The sequence below is a fragment of the Formica exsecta genome, unplaced genomic scaffold (genome assembly GCF_003651465.1).
Source record: "Formica exsecta isolate Colony F162 unplaced genomic scaffold, ASM365146v1 scaffold591, whole genome shotgun sequence".
NCBI classification, from domain to species: domain Eukaryota; kingdom Metazoa; phylum Arthropoda; class Insecta; order Hymenoptera; family Formicidae; genus Formica; species Formica exsecta.
The window spans coordinates 826,695-840,204 of NW_021853185.1; the positions used below are offsets into that span (position 1 = coordinate 826,695).

Below are 13,510 nucleotides of genomic sequence, written 5' to 3' on the forward strand. Positions count from 1 at the left end.
CGTCAATAGCCGAAAAAACACTTTTCGGTACATTTGAAATTGGTTATTAACTGGTTTATTTCAAAACCTATGGAGCGAACTACAATCACTTTGATCTCATTTGAAAGATAATTTAATTCCGAACAAAAAGTTTCCCATATACATGGGTCGAAAAATGCTTCCTTAAAAGGTTAGCGCCCAAAAACCTCTGAAATGACGGTTATTTTTTACATTTTTACAAATATCACGGAAAGTATGCGTTTTTTAACAAAAAGTACCGAAACAAAAGTTGTAGAAAATTAAATTATCTTTCAAATGAGATCAAAGTTATTGTATTGGGTTGAACGGAAAGTTCATTCCGTTTTTTACTAAGAGATGAAGACCGAAAAAACGGCACTAACTTTCCGTTCAACCCAATAGTTAAAGTATTCGCAGAATTTAATCCGAAAATGCGTCATCATTTCACATTTGCGATTTCCGTGGATCATAGCTTTGTGCAATGCGTAATTCTCTCGTCGTTTTCGCGTTTTTCTCTCGACAATATACACAATATACAATAATATCGCGTGTGATATCGAGAGCATGAAGTACCGCGCGATTGTCATGTTCTATTGATTAGTATTCGCGCGATCGTAATTAATCGTATCTTTGCGAATGTCGTATGAGTGCGACAAAGGAGTAAAACCTGAACAAGAGGAGAGGAGGAGGAAGAAGTCCAGGAAGGCATTAGGCGACAGCGGAGCGACAACAGTACAACTGCAAGGTAAATAAAACTTATAAACTATTTAATTTATTACTTGATACTCTTGTAAAATTAATTGTTTATCTCCGCGATCCATTTACATTATTATAGGATATATATATGTATATAAAATATACGCAATACTAAGATTAACTCTGAAATAACATTACATATTTTAAACTTGAATTTTTTCAGTTTCTTTAAATGTAATCATATACATATATATAGAATAAAAAAATAATGGATATTTAGATATCAAGCAATTAATACTCGACATATTACATCCAAATTTTATTGTTTATTTCTTAATGATAACATCACAAAATTTCAAAAAAATTCTTAATATTTGGTATATATATATATATATACATATAATATATGTATAAACATTTACAATATACGCTTCTCCCGAAATAGAGATGTGAAAAATCGCTCGAAATGATCACAATTGGGCGTTACCTGCTAGTTAATTTATTTAGTAGCCTAAAAAGGAGACAAGTTCCGATGTCGCCATTGTATCGACAGGTTTTCACTGCTTTGAAATATTACCGACGCACCGGTGAACGGGCACCCCCGAGCTCGAATTAATTTCACAGAGAAACAAACGGCATATACGTTTGTGTTAGGGTCGCCCAGACGTCCCAGTTTATCGGGACATGCCGCCGTCTGTCCCATTATTTACCGTCGTTCGGACGCCTCGACTACTTAAACGAGATTTAATTAATGAATGGCACATCGAGGGCCGGCAAACTCGAACTCTCGTGGATTTGTTTACGTGTGTCCTATCGACTTTTTGTCGTCAACCGAAGAGAGTCCCGTTTTCGTTGATAAAGGTCCGCATAGGTGTTGCACATTGCCACCATAAATCTCGCGATGCGCCGGTTCTTTAGCGTGCACCACGAGATAATGACGTTATATTGCCTCCGCCGGGAGTTTACGTAACTGTCGTAATGTTTCGCCAAACTTTTCGCATCGATACGAATTGCGATAGCCGATATACGCCGGTGAATAAATTCTCCGCTTGTCGCTCGGTTTATTACGCGCCGGGCATCATTCCCTGTCTAATGAATTCTTTTGTCGTTCTATGTGAAAATTTCTATGAAGATTCCGCCATCGAAATTACTAGTGAATTTGATGCATATGCACCCGCGTTATTAATGCTTTAAGAAACTTGCTTTAGACGCTCGTAAAGGTTATTGCTTTTAAAATGTCGCATGCGCTGCACATAAAAGCGACTAGGCGAGAGCAGCGTCCGCGTGTTGGTGCGCATGTTATTTTTCGAAGGATAGTACACGGACGCATTCTTTATTAATATTCTACTTGAAACTTTTTGATAGCGAAATTCAAAAGGACTTTATAAGAATACTTTAGACGCTTCGCAATAGACTATTACGCAATGTTTTTGTAACTCTTAACTCCGCCTTTCGTGTACTTTTCATCAAGTTCTATACTCTTTATGACTTGGTCACACATAAAAAACGAAACAGAACAAACTTTACTTTTCTCGCTATTATACATTTTCTAGCTACTTAGGAAACATGATGCGTATTTTATATTGTTATTCTAATATATTTTAATCATATATGCACGCGTTTTCTTTTATATTAAAATTTATTTACTAACAAAATTAATGAAATTCTTTATGGAGCATTATAAGAATACATGTTTTCACAAATGATATAATTCAGTCAGATGCATACTGTCAGGAGAAATATACAGCGTGGCTGTAAATCTCCACTCTGAAAATAGTACGCGCGATCTATATTCAAGTCAAGACCTAAAAATCAGTCAATGACACAAGCTAATCTATCGTCATGGTAAGAGAAGGAAATCAGCAGTTTGCAAGGCTCGCACAGGCTTAAGGATCGCATCTAGGGTTAAGGGGTTTGCTCCGGAGTCTGAGAGCCAAGGAGGTGCGGTCGCTTGCAGCGTGATCCTACCTAAGCCGAGGCTAAGAGGCTATTAGTTAGCTCTGCTAGCTGCGACATAACCCGTAAGACTAACACGGTACTTACACCTGCCTCGTCGGGATAGCAGGATATTCAGCCAGCCACCTCTTTGCGCGTGTTTGCACGGCGGTTGTCTACGCTGATGGTGACTCCTGAACACGATTAATAGCAAGGAATGAATATCAAACAAACTAACCGCATCGCTCCGCTTTCACGTTCCATCCGGTGCATGAAATTGCATTTAAACCAGGATAACAAAATATGCAATGTGTGTGGAAATAACGAATGCAAATGTTGGCTGCAATTATACAATATAAAATAAGATTTATAGATAATGCGATTTATATAAAGTAGAATTTATAAATAAATAGAAAAAAAATATATGAAAGGAATAATGCATGTAATGGTAATATTAGGATAACATATATGTATAGGATGAAATTTATGACCGTGATATGTGCAAATGTAAATACGCACAGTTTTATTATCTATGTAACGTCACATTTGCGAGAAAGTTACATTTTCATTAAAATATGTAATCATTCTTAATGCACTATAATATTGCGGGAACCTCTCACAAAACTTTTCGAAAAAATAGATAATCGGTTTCTCAATTTTTATAAGACTAACCATTTTGTACTTTGTGTATGTGATCGACGTTACTTAATTTTATTTATAATTACTTGTACTTTTTCTCTTTCTGAGAGAAAGAAAGAGAAGATGAAATAAAAGATTGACCATAATGGCATGCTAGAATATTCCGTATGCATAATTTATTTAGCGACGCTTAATGAAGAATACATTATTATAGACATCTTCATTAAACTGATGGCAGCTTTGCCTGCGACCAAATATTTTTGCAGTTTCTGATGGGGATGGGGGCTGACGAAAAATATGCAATTTTTCGCCACAGCGCGGCTGAAAATGCGCGTGTATGTTTTGCAAATTCGATCCGCCGTTTCGTCAAAGTAAAACTCAAATGGTGCGAAATAAAAGGTAAAAATAGGTCGTTTTCATGCCGGTGGAAATGGGTGCGTATTAATTAAATTAATGGATAGCCGGTGGCAATGGCGAGTCATTGAAGATATCGCAGCTATAGACCGTGTAAAACAGTACCGCGCTATTCAAAAAGATACATATATGTAACCTTTCATTATTTTACTTTATTGTTTTGAGCTTTTTTCTGTCCACTGTTTCGAAAGCGAAGGGAATACGATGTCATTTGCCCGAATATGAATCATATGTCATAATTAAAATCGAAAAATCGTCGGATATATCTAATGCTATCACACTATTAAATTATTCAGTAAAAGGGAATAGAGAAAGAAGAGTGAAAATATGACATTGTTTGTATCGAAAACACAATAAAATACTTTAGTTTGTTATTTTTAGAAAATTGTTTTCATATTTTTTACATTATATATATAATATTTTACATATTATATTATAAAAAGTTGTCGATACAACGTGTGATCGATGATCTCATCGTTATCATTTATTTAATCTCGCTAATCACATTGACTTTCGCGCGACAAAGCAAACATAATCGACACGCATATCACATCAGTCGACTGTTCGCACGTATGATGATAAATTTTCGTGTAGCGCATGTTCTTGAAAGTATTTTTCGGGGCACGTTTAACAAAAATGCAAGGGTATTATGATAGGCCCGATAACAGGCGAGCACGAAGTACGTTAAATTTCGAAACAAGTGAAATGATCGTAAAAGTAGTTAACTGCAAGTCGATTTTGACGCGAAGGATGGTGGCGGTGGCAAAACTGGCACTAAGTATGAATCATAAAAAAAGTATAAATATAATTGTATGCTAATAGGGCGAGCGTATGCACCGCGTCGACCACGACGGCTCGCATTATTACCCATCTATCTTTACGGTGAATACTTACGTAACCGCGACATAATGTTGATATTGGTCAATTTCACGTGATCAACTTTGCCGCAAAACTATCTACTAGTGCCCAGAAATTACACATATATTACTTAACTAAAAAATCTTTCTTTCGCACGCGCGCTCGTTTTTTTCGTGGCCGCCGTTCGTCGATGGTTATTATATTAATTATTCACAATCGCACCGCCATTATCTTCGTGGTTTTACGGTGAGGAGACTCAAACGCCCGGAACGTAAAATCGGGGATACAATTTTAATAATTGTATTGTGTATCGTATTTCAAAGAATAATTTTTTTTTATTGGAACTGAAAATTTATTGTTATTGAAATTTGATTCTATGCATACTTAAATCTTATTTTCCTTTCTTGTGCCAGACATTTAAACTTTTATTGCATAGATATAAATATCGAAATTATGTCTAATTAAAAGATTTTTTTGATATTAAAAAGATTCGAATAATCTTATTACATATTCGAAGGCTTCCTTTCCTTTCTACTTTCGTTTAGTGTGCATTTTTCTTTGAGTTTTTGATAGGATACAGGCAGCGAAGAACTAATATACAGAGGCAATTTTTACGATGTAATATCGCAGACGTTCTGTACGTCATAATAATGCTTCGTCCCGTCTGTAATACTTTAGAGAAGCATGGCAAGATCTCTTTGAAGCTCGCAAAACTTTAAATCTTTAAACAGTGTACGCGATCTCATTAAAAGTTCTTTCACAGAAAAGATAAAACAGGATGTATTGACGAAGTTGGGGTTCAGAAATACACCGAGTTTGCGATGCGAACATCGGGTGCTAGTTTGCGGCCAATTCTCTTTATCCATTACAATGCAAGTAAAATAAGAACTTGACAGGCAATACCGGAAGATAATCCTCAAAAGAGAAGAATTCTATATTAAAATCGCGATTACGATCTTTCTTGAATTAATTTAAAAATACCACGCGATCGCGTATAAAAATAACGAAATTTTAATAGCAAATGCCGTTCCGAGATTTCTCACTAATAAAACACAGTCCGTTCGTCTTTTTTTGTTTTAAAAACTTTCCGAATTAAATATCATAACGTATATTTTATTTGTGCTGCACAGTCGGGAAACTTTTTCTTCTCGTCGACCCTGATTCCACAGGCGGAAACGGTCGAAGCTCGCGAAACTGTGTTCTCAAAACTTTTAAAAACGTCCAATAGAAATAAAGCAGCCGTTAGAACTTCTCGGAACGTACTTGACCGGTCGGGTGGTGGATGGATTCGCGGGCCAGTCGAATTTATTATTTGAAAGAAAATCGACGCCGCTTTGCGGCCCCTCGAGACCATCGGCGCCAAGGAGCGCAGCGGAGCGAGGCGAGGAAAATAAGACGAGCGCTGAGACCGCGGCGGGGATAGCTTTTCACGAGGTCGTGAATCGGCAACGGCGAGGAGGATCTCCTTGACCGTTTGCTAGCTCTCAAAGTCGATCGTCCCCGAGAGCTTTTACGGGTTTTGACGAGAGAGCGCCGTCACGATGTGTAAACCATGAGCCCCTTCGACGATTCTTCGAATCTCGCCCTCTCTCGTAAGAAACGGAACCGAAGAGACGGAGACGGGATTCGACTGAGAAGCGAATCCTTTTTACGAGCACGGATACATACGCCGAGAGCGACATTCGGTGTCTCCAGATCCTCTGCGCACCGCTGCAATTTCATTGCAGAATCACGAGTTTTCAAGGCGAACAGCGAGACGCCTTTCGATTTTCCGAAAACCGCGCACGAGAGCGACTTTTGCTTCCCCTGAGTATTACCGTTTTGCCCGTATCATCTCTAATGTAAAGCATTGTAATCTAAATATGGATAAGGCAAGACGCGTGCGAGCTATATCGCGATACCAAAGTAAATGTGTAATACACGTATGTATATTTCCTCGGGATTATACGTACTTTCGCAGTTATTGGCCGTTTGAAATCGTCGATGCTGCAGAAATCGGAAATTTGAAAATTCGAGATCGAATCAAATTTGCGAAACGGAGAGAATGCATTTTCTTTTTTCGATATTATTGTGCAAAACTTTAGAAATTTCTTTACTTTAAATAATATTAAACGATTTTAATAATATAATATTAAATTATAACACGATATAACTGAAAATGTAGAACCGAATTATTCAGATAGTAGAGTAGCCATTATAAGTATAAACTAAATTTATTAATGCCTTTCTGGTAGCCTCCACGTAAAAAAAACCTTGACTTTAATCAAGATAATCCATCAATCCTCGCAACAATATTCATCACAAAATATCTCATTTTCTCTTTAGGGTAGTTGTTCGCCTGCCCTAACTACTGTTCGAGGGCACTCACGCGGATCATAAAATACTTTCGTGTAGAGTACACAACGTATGCGCGAGAGATTAAAGGATCGAACACGATAGTGTGTACCCCGGTAATTTCCGATCAAGCGAAATTTCGACCAAAGTCATTATTGCTTTCGATCGTCAAGAGACAATTTTCATCGGGAACGGTTCCGCGTACTTCAGTCAATCGCCGTGAGATGAACCGTGAGTGATCGTAATCAGAAGCGAGGGTAACGATAGAGGACGGACAGGACAAGTTTAACGCGCGGCTTGTTTGATGGCGGAATGTAAGAGATAATTGATGACGTTAGCGATTCATTGCTGACCTCTCTGTTACCCGACACAGACAAATATTGACAGCTTCCAATCACAAAGCGGCAAGCAGTATCCTTTGTACGCGCCCCACGCAACGCTGCTCGATGTCTGCTCAGTTTTTGTATCGGACCATCGAACTCGTGGGTGAATCAACGTCCGCGCTCGACGTGCATGTCGACTTTCCTAAATTAAAGCATCCGGCCGCGTAAAGTGGACGTGAATTCATCCTCTCCTCTCTCTCTCTCTCTCTGTCGACTTTTTGATACAAAAAATACACTTTTGTTCGATGCTTCTTTTATAGTCAACAGAGGACTCTTTCATGTTTCGGTTGGAATTTAAAAACGACCGATGAATTTAGATCGACAAATCATTGACCAAAAGAACAGAATATCCATTATAAAAAAAAATTTGCAAGATTGTAAAAATTAACACGGAAAGGAATCGACACAAAAGGAAAACCGCGGAATTATTCGGTCGCGACAATTTCGGATACGCCGACGTACGATAGATGCATCAAAGAGACCACATAGTGATTTCGGAACGCGTTATAAGTTGCCTCCTCGCCGCGATCAAAGAGCTTTACCTTCTCGTTGAGAAGGAATGAGAGTCCGGAGAGAACGGACATAGTTCGGAGAACATAGTTTCGCAAAGGTCTGTGTCCGCATTGTTCGTTTTCGACCAGTCTATGAGACTGTTCGTGTGTCGGCTCGCGATAGATTCATAAGACGTATTCTTCGTGCAATTGGATTACTGAGCAAAGTAATTTATATGATAATCGATAGGTAATAAAAAATATATAATAATAAAAGATTTCACAAAAATATGGGAGGGTAGTAAAAGAAAACCATTTGTGAATGTTGATGAAAATTGTGTCTAATACTTATTAAAAATTTTTGCTATGACTAAATTATATAAATATAAATTACATATATTGACACATATTTTTTTTCTAATTCTCTTGTACACGATCGAGAACGTTCACGTGTTTGAATTGGCTAAGTGTAGTAGATTCATGATATAACTGGCTCTCATCATCAGTCGATGCAGTTTACTGACAGAGGTATGGGAGCACAGATTGAGATGTCGGGATTGTTACCGTTCAATTACCGAATCAATCGTTATACCTCCTCGTTTAAAAATTAAACCTACACATTTTCATGTTTCTCTATATCAGTCATGTTATTTCGCCCGTTCGTTAGACAGATCTTTGCAGGTCTGGACCCAAGGGTACGGTTGCGAAGGCAATTGCCCTTCAAAGGGAACGTTCATTCCTGCAAACCGGTTAGTAACAAGTTCCGTAAAATTCAATTAGGCTATCTACGTGCCCCGCGGCGAATCATCTGTTCGTTTCTGACGAAACCCGGGACGTTAATGTTCTTCTGATCCGCGTAATCGTTCGATCTAGAAGTTGCCGCTCCCCACCGACGCCGGCGCTCATGTTGTGCTGATAGCGGCAGTTTAGAAGTTTCGCGACGGCGGCCGGGCCTTTCAGGCGAACTCCTTCATCTCGGATTCGAGTTTGTTGATCACCCATTCCAACCCTTGTCGACCCTCAAACGTAAGGAAAAAAAGATTACGTGCATGCGCGAAAATCCGAAAACACGTCCTCGGATCGCGAAGATGCCATTGACGGGCTATCATTCAAAAACTTTTATGGAATACGCAAACGCATCACCGTTTTATGAGATATTTTTTATGACGCAATTTGATACTGTCCGCCAAATTGAAAACGCGTATAATGCAAAAATTTCTCTACATTTCTCTATATTTTTCATATTTTTCAAATTTATGTATCTCATTATGTTTTCTTTTGAACCATAAAAAACAAATATTTATTAAAAATTACAAATAGTTTATTAAAAATTAAAAATATCATTATTGATATTGTTATAATTGCAAGTAAATATGGTAATGGAACCTAAAGTTCTCATCAATATCCAATTTTTTCGAATGTTTTAATAAATTGCATATATGTACAAGAGATATTTGAGCAAAAGGATATTACTTACTTTGCTCGCATTGAATGAAATTTTCGAGGCTAAAAGGTCCTCCATGTAGTTGGTTAGTGGTACTCCTCGGACGGTGACTACCGCTTCTTGCGTGAGTAGTGTCTTGTTAGGGTCAGTCGGATGGGGTGTATATCTGACAGCTTCATCTACAGCGATATAATTGCCGAAAGTTAACTGTAAAAAACAACAATAATTGATCCGATCAATGCAAATGTTGTATGCAATATTTTGTGCCTAATTATTAAATAAGAATAACGCTAGTATTTCCGCATATTTTTATTTATTAAACAAAAATAACTTTATCGAGTATTATATATATATATATATATCACTAAAGTATCAATTATAAATCTTTTAATATTAGAGTATTAATTATAAATCTTCGGACATTAGAGTATTAAAATCTTCTGATTTTAGTAAAACACATAATTCGCATTATAAAATTTGTCTGTGTTATTATAAAAAATACCAATAGAAAATACCATTACTACTAGTTCATGTCGCGATATACTTGTCACAACATTTTCAAGATTTTTCACGATTAATTTCGCGCACGGGGACCGAATTTCGATCATTCGTTTCAATTATTGTTGTTATAATCCGCGGGGTTAGCAACCCTCATGGTAGATGGGCAATCAGAATTATCGAGATGGAACGTTTCCACGAAAGTGACGTAGACCTTTGAATAATCGATGCTACGAAACAAGCTTGCAAACGAGTTAGCAAACGTGGCTCCTGTCACAGTGTAAAAAGCACATCCGGCGCTTCCACTTGCGCGCCTTGCGTTGTGCTGTATTTCTCTCTTTTTCTATTATTTTCCTTTGACTGCATGATTTGACGTAAATTCCCGACACTTGCTTTTAAAATTATTAACCTCTTTTCTCTCGTGCGCAAGTGAATCAGATGCGAAAATTAATTATATATTTAGAAAACTAATCTTTCGACAAAAATATCCGTCATAATGCATATTTTAATTATCAAAATTATGTTGATAGAATTATTTTTCATTTTCCAACGTGATTTTTTTTTTATTATAAATATCATATTATTTCGTTAGATTGTATATAAAACATTGTAAAACATTGTAAACATATTCTTTATACCGCGCAATTAAAGGTAATACTTGCGCAGCGTTTTGTAATATCGTGCTACAACAAAAACTATCGAATTCACGAAAGGATGGTGGCGATAATGCAACTCCGCATTGAATGACCACAGTGTATCGTGATCTCAATATACTACAGTGCGCACGCGCTACGAACTATGTGGATATGCAGATCCAACGTATATGGTATGCCGCAACTAATTGAATACGTAGAAAAGCGTGGAGCGTATAACAAAACCCGGAGAGAGTGGCGCGCGTTGGAAGACCATCTCGAATTCATTACAGTGCGCCAGTGCGTAAACACGCGACGCGAAAACGACAAACAGCACTCTGCGGAGCGATGTGTGTAGGGGGCTTTTGTTGCATCGTGGCATGCCATTGGTAGACGAAGTCCTGTGTTAGAGAGTGCAGCAGGATGCATCGCGTTGTCATCGCGCGCGGATTTGTTTCCTGCCGCGAGAGAAACAATCACGCGCGCCGCTTGCGCGATGAAGGCAAAGGGCGTGGAAACGCGAGAGGGTTGAAAACTAGTGTGGCAACTGGTCGCCTGGAGCTCGTTACCCCCCCAAGGCCTAAAGTTTAATCTATGTCGCTGTCATAATATTCGTTCCAGCTGAAACATATTTGCTGTTGGTATCATAAAGTCTGTAAATTTGCGGTGGGAAAATTGGCCGTTCGATCTCTCGTATGCATCTCACGGCGCGAATATAGCTTTAGGCGCTATTCGATCCGAAAATTGCAGAGCCGCGGCATTGATTGCGTTTGCCATTTTTTGCAAATCACTCATACAAGTCTCTAAAAGCTGTAACCGCGAAGGATAAGTTCCGGCTACAGCTTTTCAAAATCTATATCGCCCCTTTACGCGCACGGCCTCGTAAAACACGGACACGAGATTAGTAGAGAACCACATCATTATGAGTTCCGAGGACTAGCCATCGCAGCGTAGCGCGCCGTAGGATGGAACAATTGAATCGCAGGGACGAAATACGTTTCACGAGGAAATTAACGCCCGTGGCACATTGTGGGTCCGCGACCATCGCAGATATATAGAACGGTGCAGCGTGCGGTGTTCTATGCACTCTGCCATATTGGCAATCAGTGAAGCCGACTGTGTGTTACGCCACGGCCAACTCACCATCCAACTCGCTTCGCGGTACGACGGTTTCCAAAGCATAGAGGTTCACGTGGACGTAAAGAAAGAAACGAAAAATTAACATTACACCGCGAATTGTTGCGTTTCATGGAAACGGTCGGTGTGTCAGAAACAAAGATGTCGATTAAATTCGGGGAAAATGAAACGTCACTGGTACAAATGCACGATCGCTGCCGTCCATAGAGACCATTGGAATCGCAGAATTATATCGATGTTAGAAGGTGATGATGATGTACGGATTATGTTTGATTCTGAATTTTACATTTAGTTGTGTGATTTTGTAATATCGTTCTACTCTTGTAATTCGAAAGATAATTGCAAAACGTGCAGAGTCGTCAAGAGACAGTAATCCCATAATTATAAAATACTGAGAAATAAGTTTTATTTTTACGTTCTATTTTATATTACACATTTAGAGAACATTGAAATATGAGGACAGAAGAAATAAAGACAAAATGCGGTAACCAGCGAAAAATGGAAAGAGTATTAAGTTCCGCTGCTCTCGAGTAATGTATTCTCCTCGAGAATTTCCGGATCTATTCCGAGTATATACTAAGTACACGGTTGTAGAATGCGAGGAAAGGCGAGGTTCGTAGCAAAATTGAAGGACTGCTACACGACTGGTTATCTAAATAAGATACCGTTATTGCAGCTCTCGTTGCAATCGCGCCGCAACGGCAAGTTCGCCGATGCGAAATATTAGTATTGTTGTTACTAGTGGTGTTGTGGTCTGTACTTAATTTTCTATCGCAGCAAGAATATCATGTTCACGGATCGAGCATGTCTAATATTTTCCGACTAATACCATCCATCTTAAATACCACTAGATATTAATATAATTATTTCATTTAATTAAATAAAATTGTTTTTAAATTATTATCTATGAAAAATATTAACTATAAAAACTATTGTTATACGTTATCTCCAAAATGTTCAATTGAACGATTAAAACTGTGAAAAGACTATCTTATTATTGAAAAAAATGTCTAGTGATATCCAATAGCTTAACGTTGTACATGAAAGAAGAGCGAACAATGGCAAGAGAAGAAAAAAGGTATAATTAGCAAGACGAGAGATTTTATTGTCATATCTGTGACGAAATGTAATCGCACTCCTGTTGAAGCAAATTTTTTAACCGCGATGCGAAAAACGCTTCGCTTAATACTGAGTAGGATTACGACAATCCGGTGTTATATCAAAGAGCAGTCGCTTCTCCCTCTCTTTCGACTCTTGTTTCAATCCAGCTTTTTTATCCCAACTAACTGAGCAAAATAAAAGTAGTTCCACCTTTTGATTTTCGAAATTTCCCAGCGAATGTATGACATATAAATAGACACAAAAACGAATAGTTTTTTACACGGATTGAAGATTGTAAGCCTTTGAACGCACATTCACATTGCCATAGCTGCGAGATTTTTTCGCGAAAATAAACGAATAATAAAATAACGGATGATTTGAAAACGTTACAAATACATTGGCCAATTTTACTTCATATTTTTTTTCACGAGGATTAGGATTGTTTTAAAAAAAAAAAATCGTATGTCGAATGTCCATTAATAGCGGTTACGCGCTATTCTACAAAGGAAACTCGGCAAACAAATTTAATTATACTCTTAATAACCCGGATAATTTAAATCGTGTTTTTCACATGAAAACTGCATCAATTTCTTTACTTTTAGTACATTTTTAATTAATTCCTAATGAATCTTTACAAAACAATCGCGTTCCATGCCAATATCAATTCTTTTTCCACGGCAAATATTCACAGAGATTAACTCACAATTCTTTTTCTTACGTTCTTTGAACAACAAACAACATAATCTCTCTCGTTGTCGACATCTCGTCTTAGCGCAATGCGTAAACATCGTGAAGAAAAAGAAATAATAAGAGAAAGAAGCGTAACGATGGAGAACGAACGAGATTTAATCGTATCAAGCGAACAATCGATCGTCCCGTCAATTGCGAATCTGTCGTTGACGCCGAAAGTAATTAATTTCAGCCTCTTTTCCCAGTACGACCGCGAAGAGC

General features: G+C 37.9%; 1 protein-coding gene across 3 annotated transcripts in view; it reads right to left on the reverse strand.

Moving 5' to 3' along the window:
• Positions 1–829: 829 nt before the first annotated feature.
• LOC115242390 (protein slowmo) overlaps positions 830–13,510 on the reverse strand; it is a 29,259-nt gene continuing 16,578 nt past the window's right edge. The window contains exons 4-5 of one of the 3 annotated variants that reach the window (XM_029818649.1): positions 9,225–9,398; positions 830–2,822 (exon numbers count right to left, since the gene is read on the reverse strand). In XM_029818649.1, the coding sequence (XP_029674509.1) occupies positions 2,805–2,822; positions 9,225–9,398 (192 nt within the window). In that variant the 3' untranslated portion in view covers positions 830–2,804. Of the gene's footprint in view, positions 2,823–2,854; positions 2,969–8,069; positions 8,767–9,224; positions 9,399–13,510 lie in introns of those variants that run through there. The other 2 variants (XM_029818648.1, XM_029818646.1) reach the window with 2 other exon arrangements.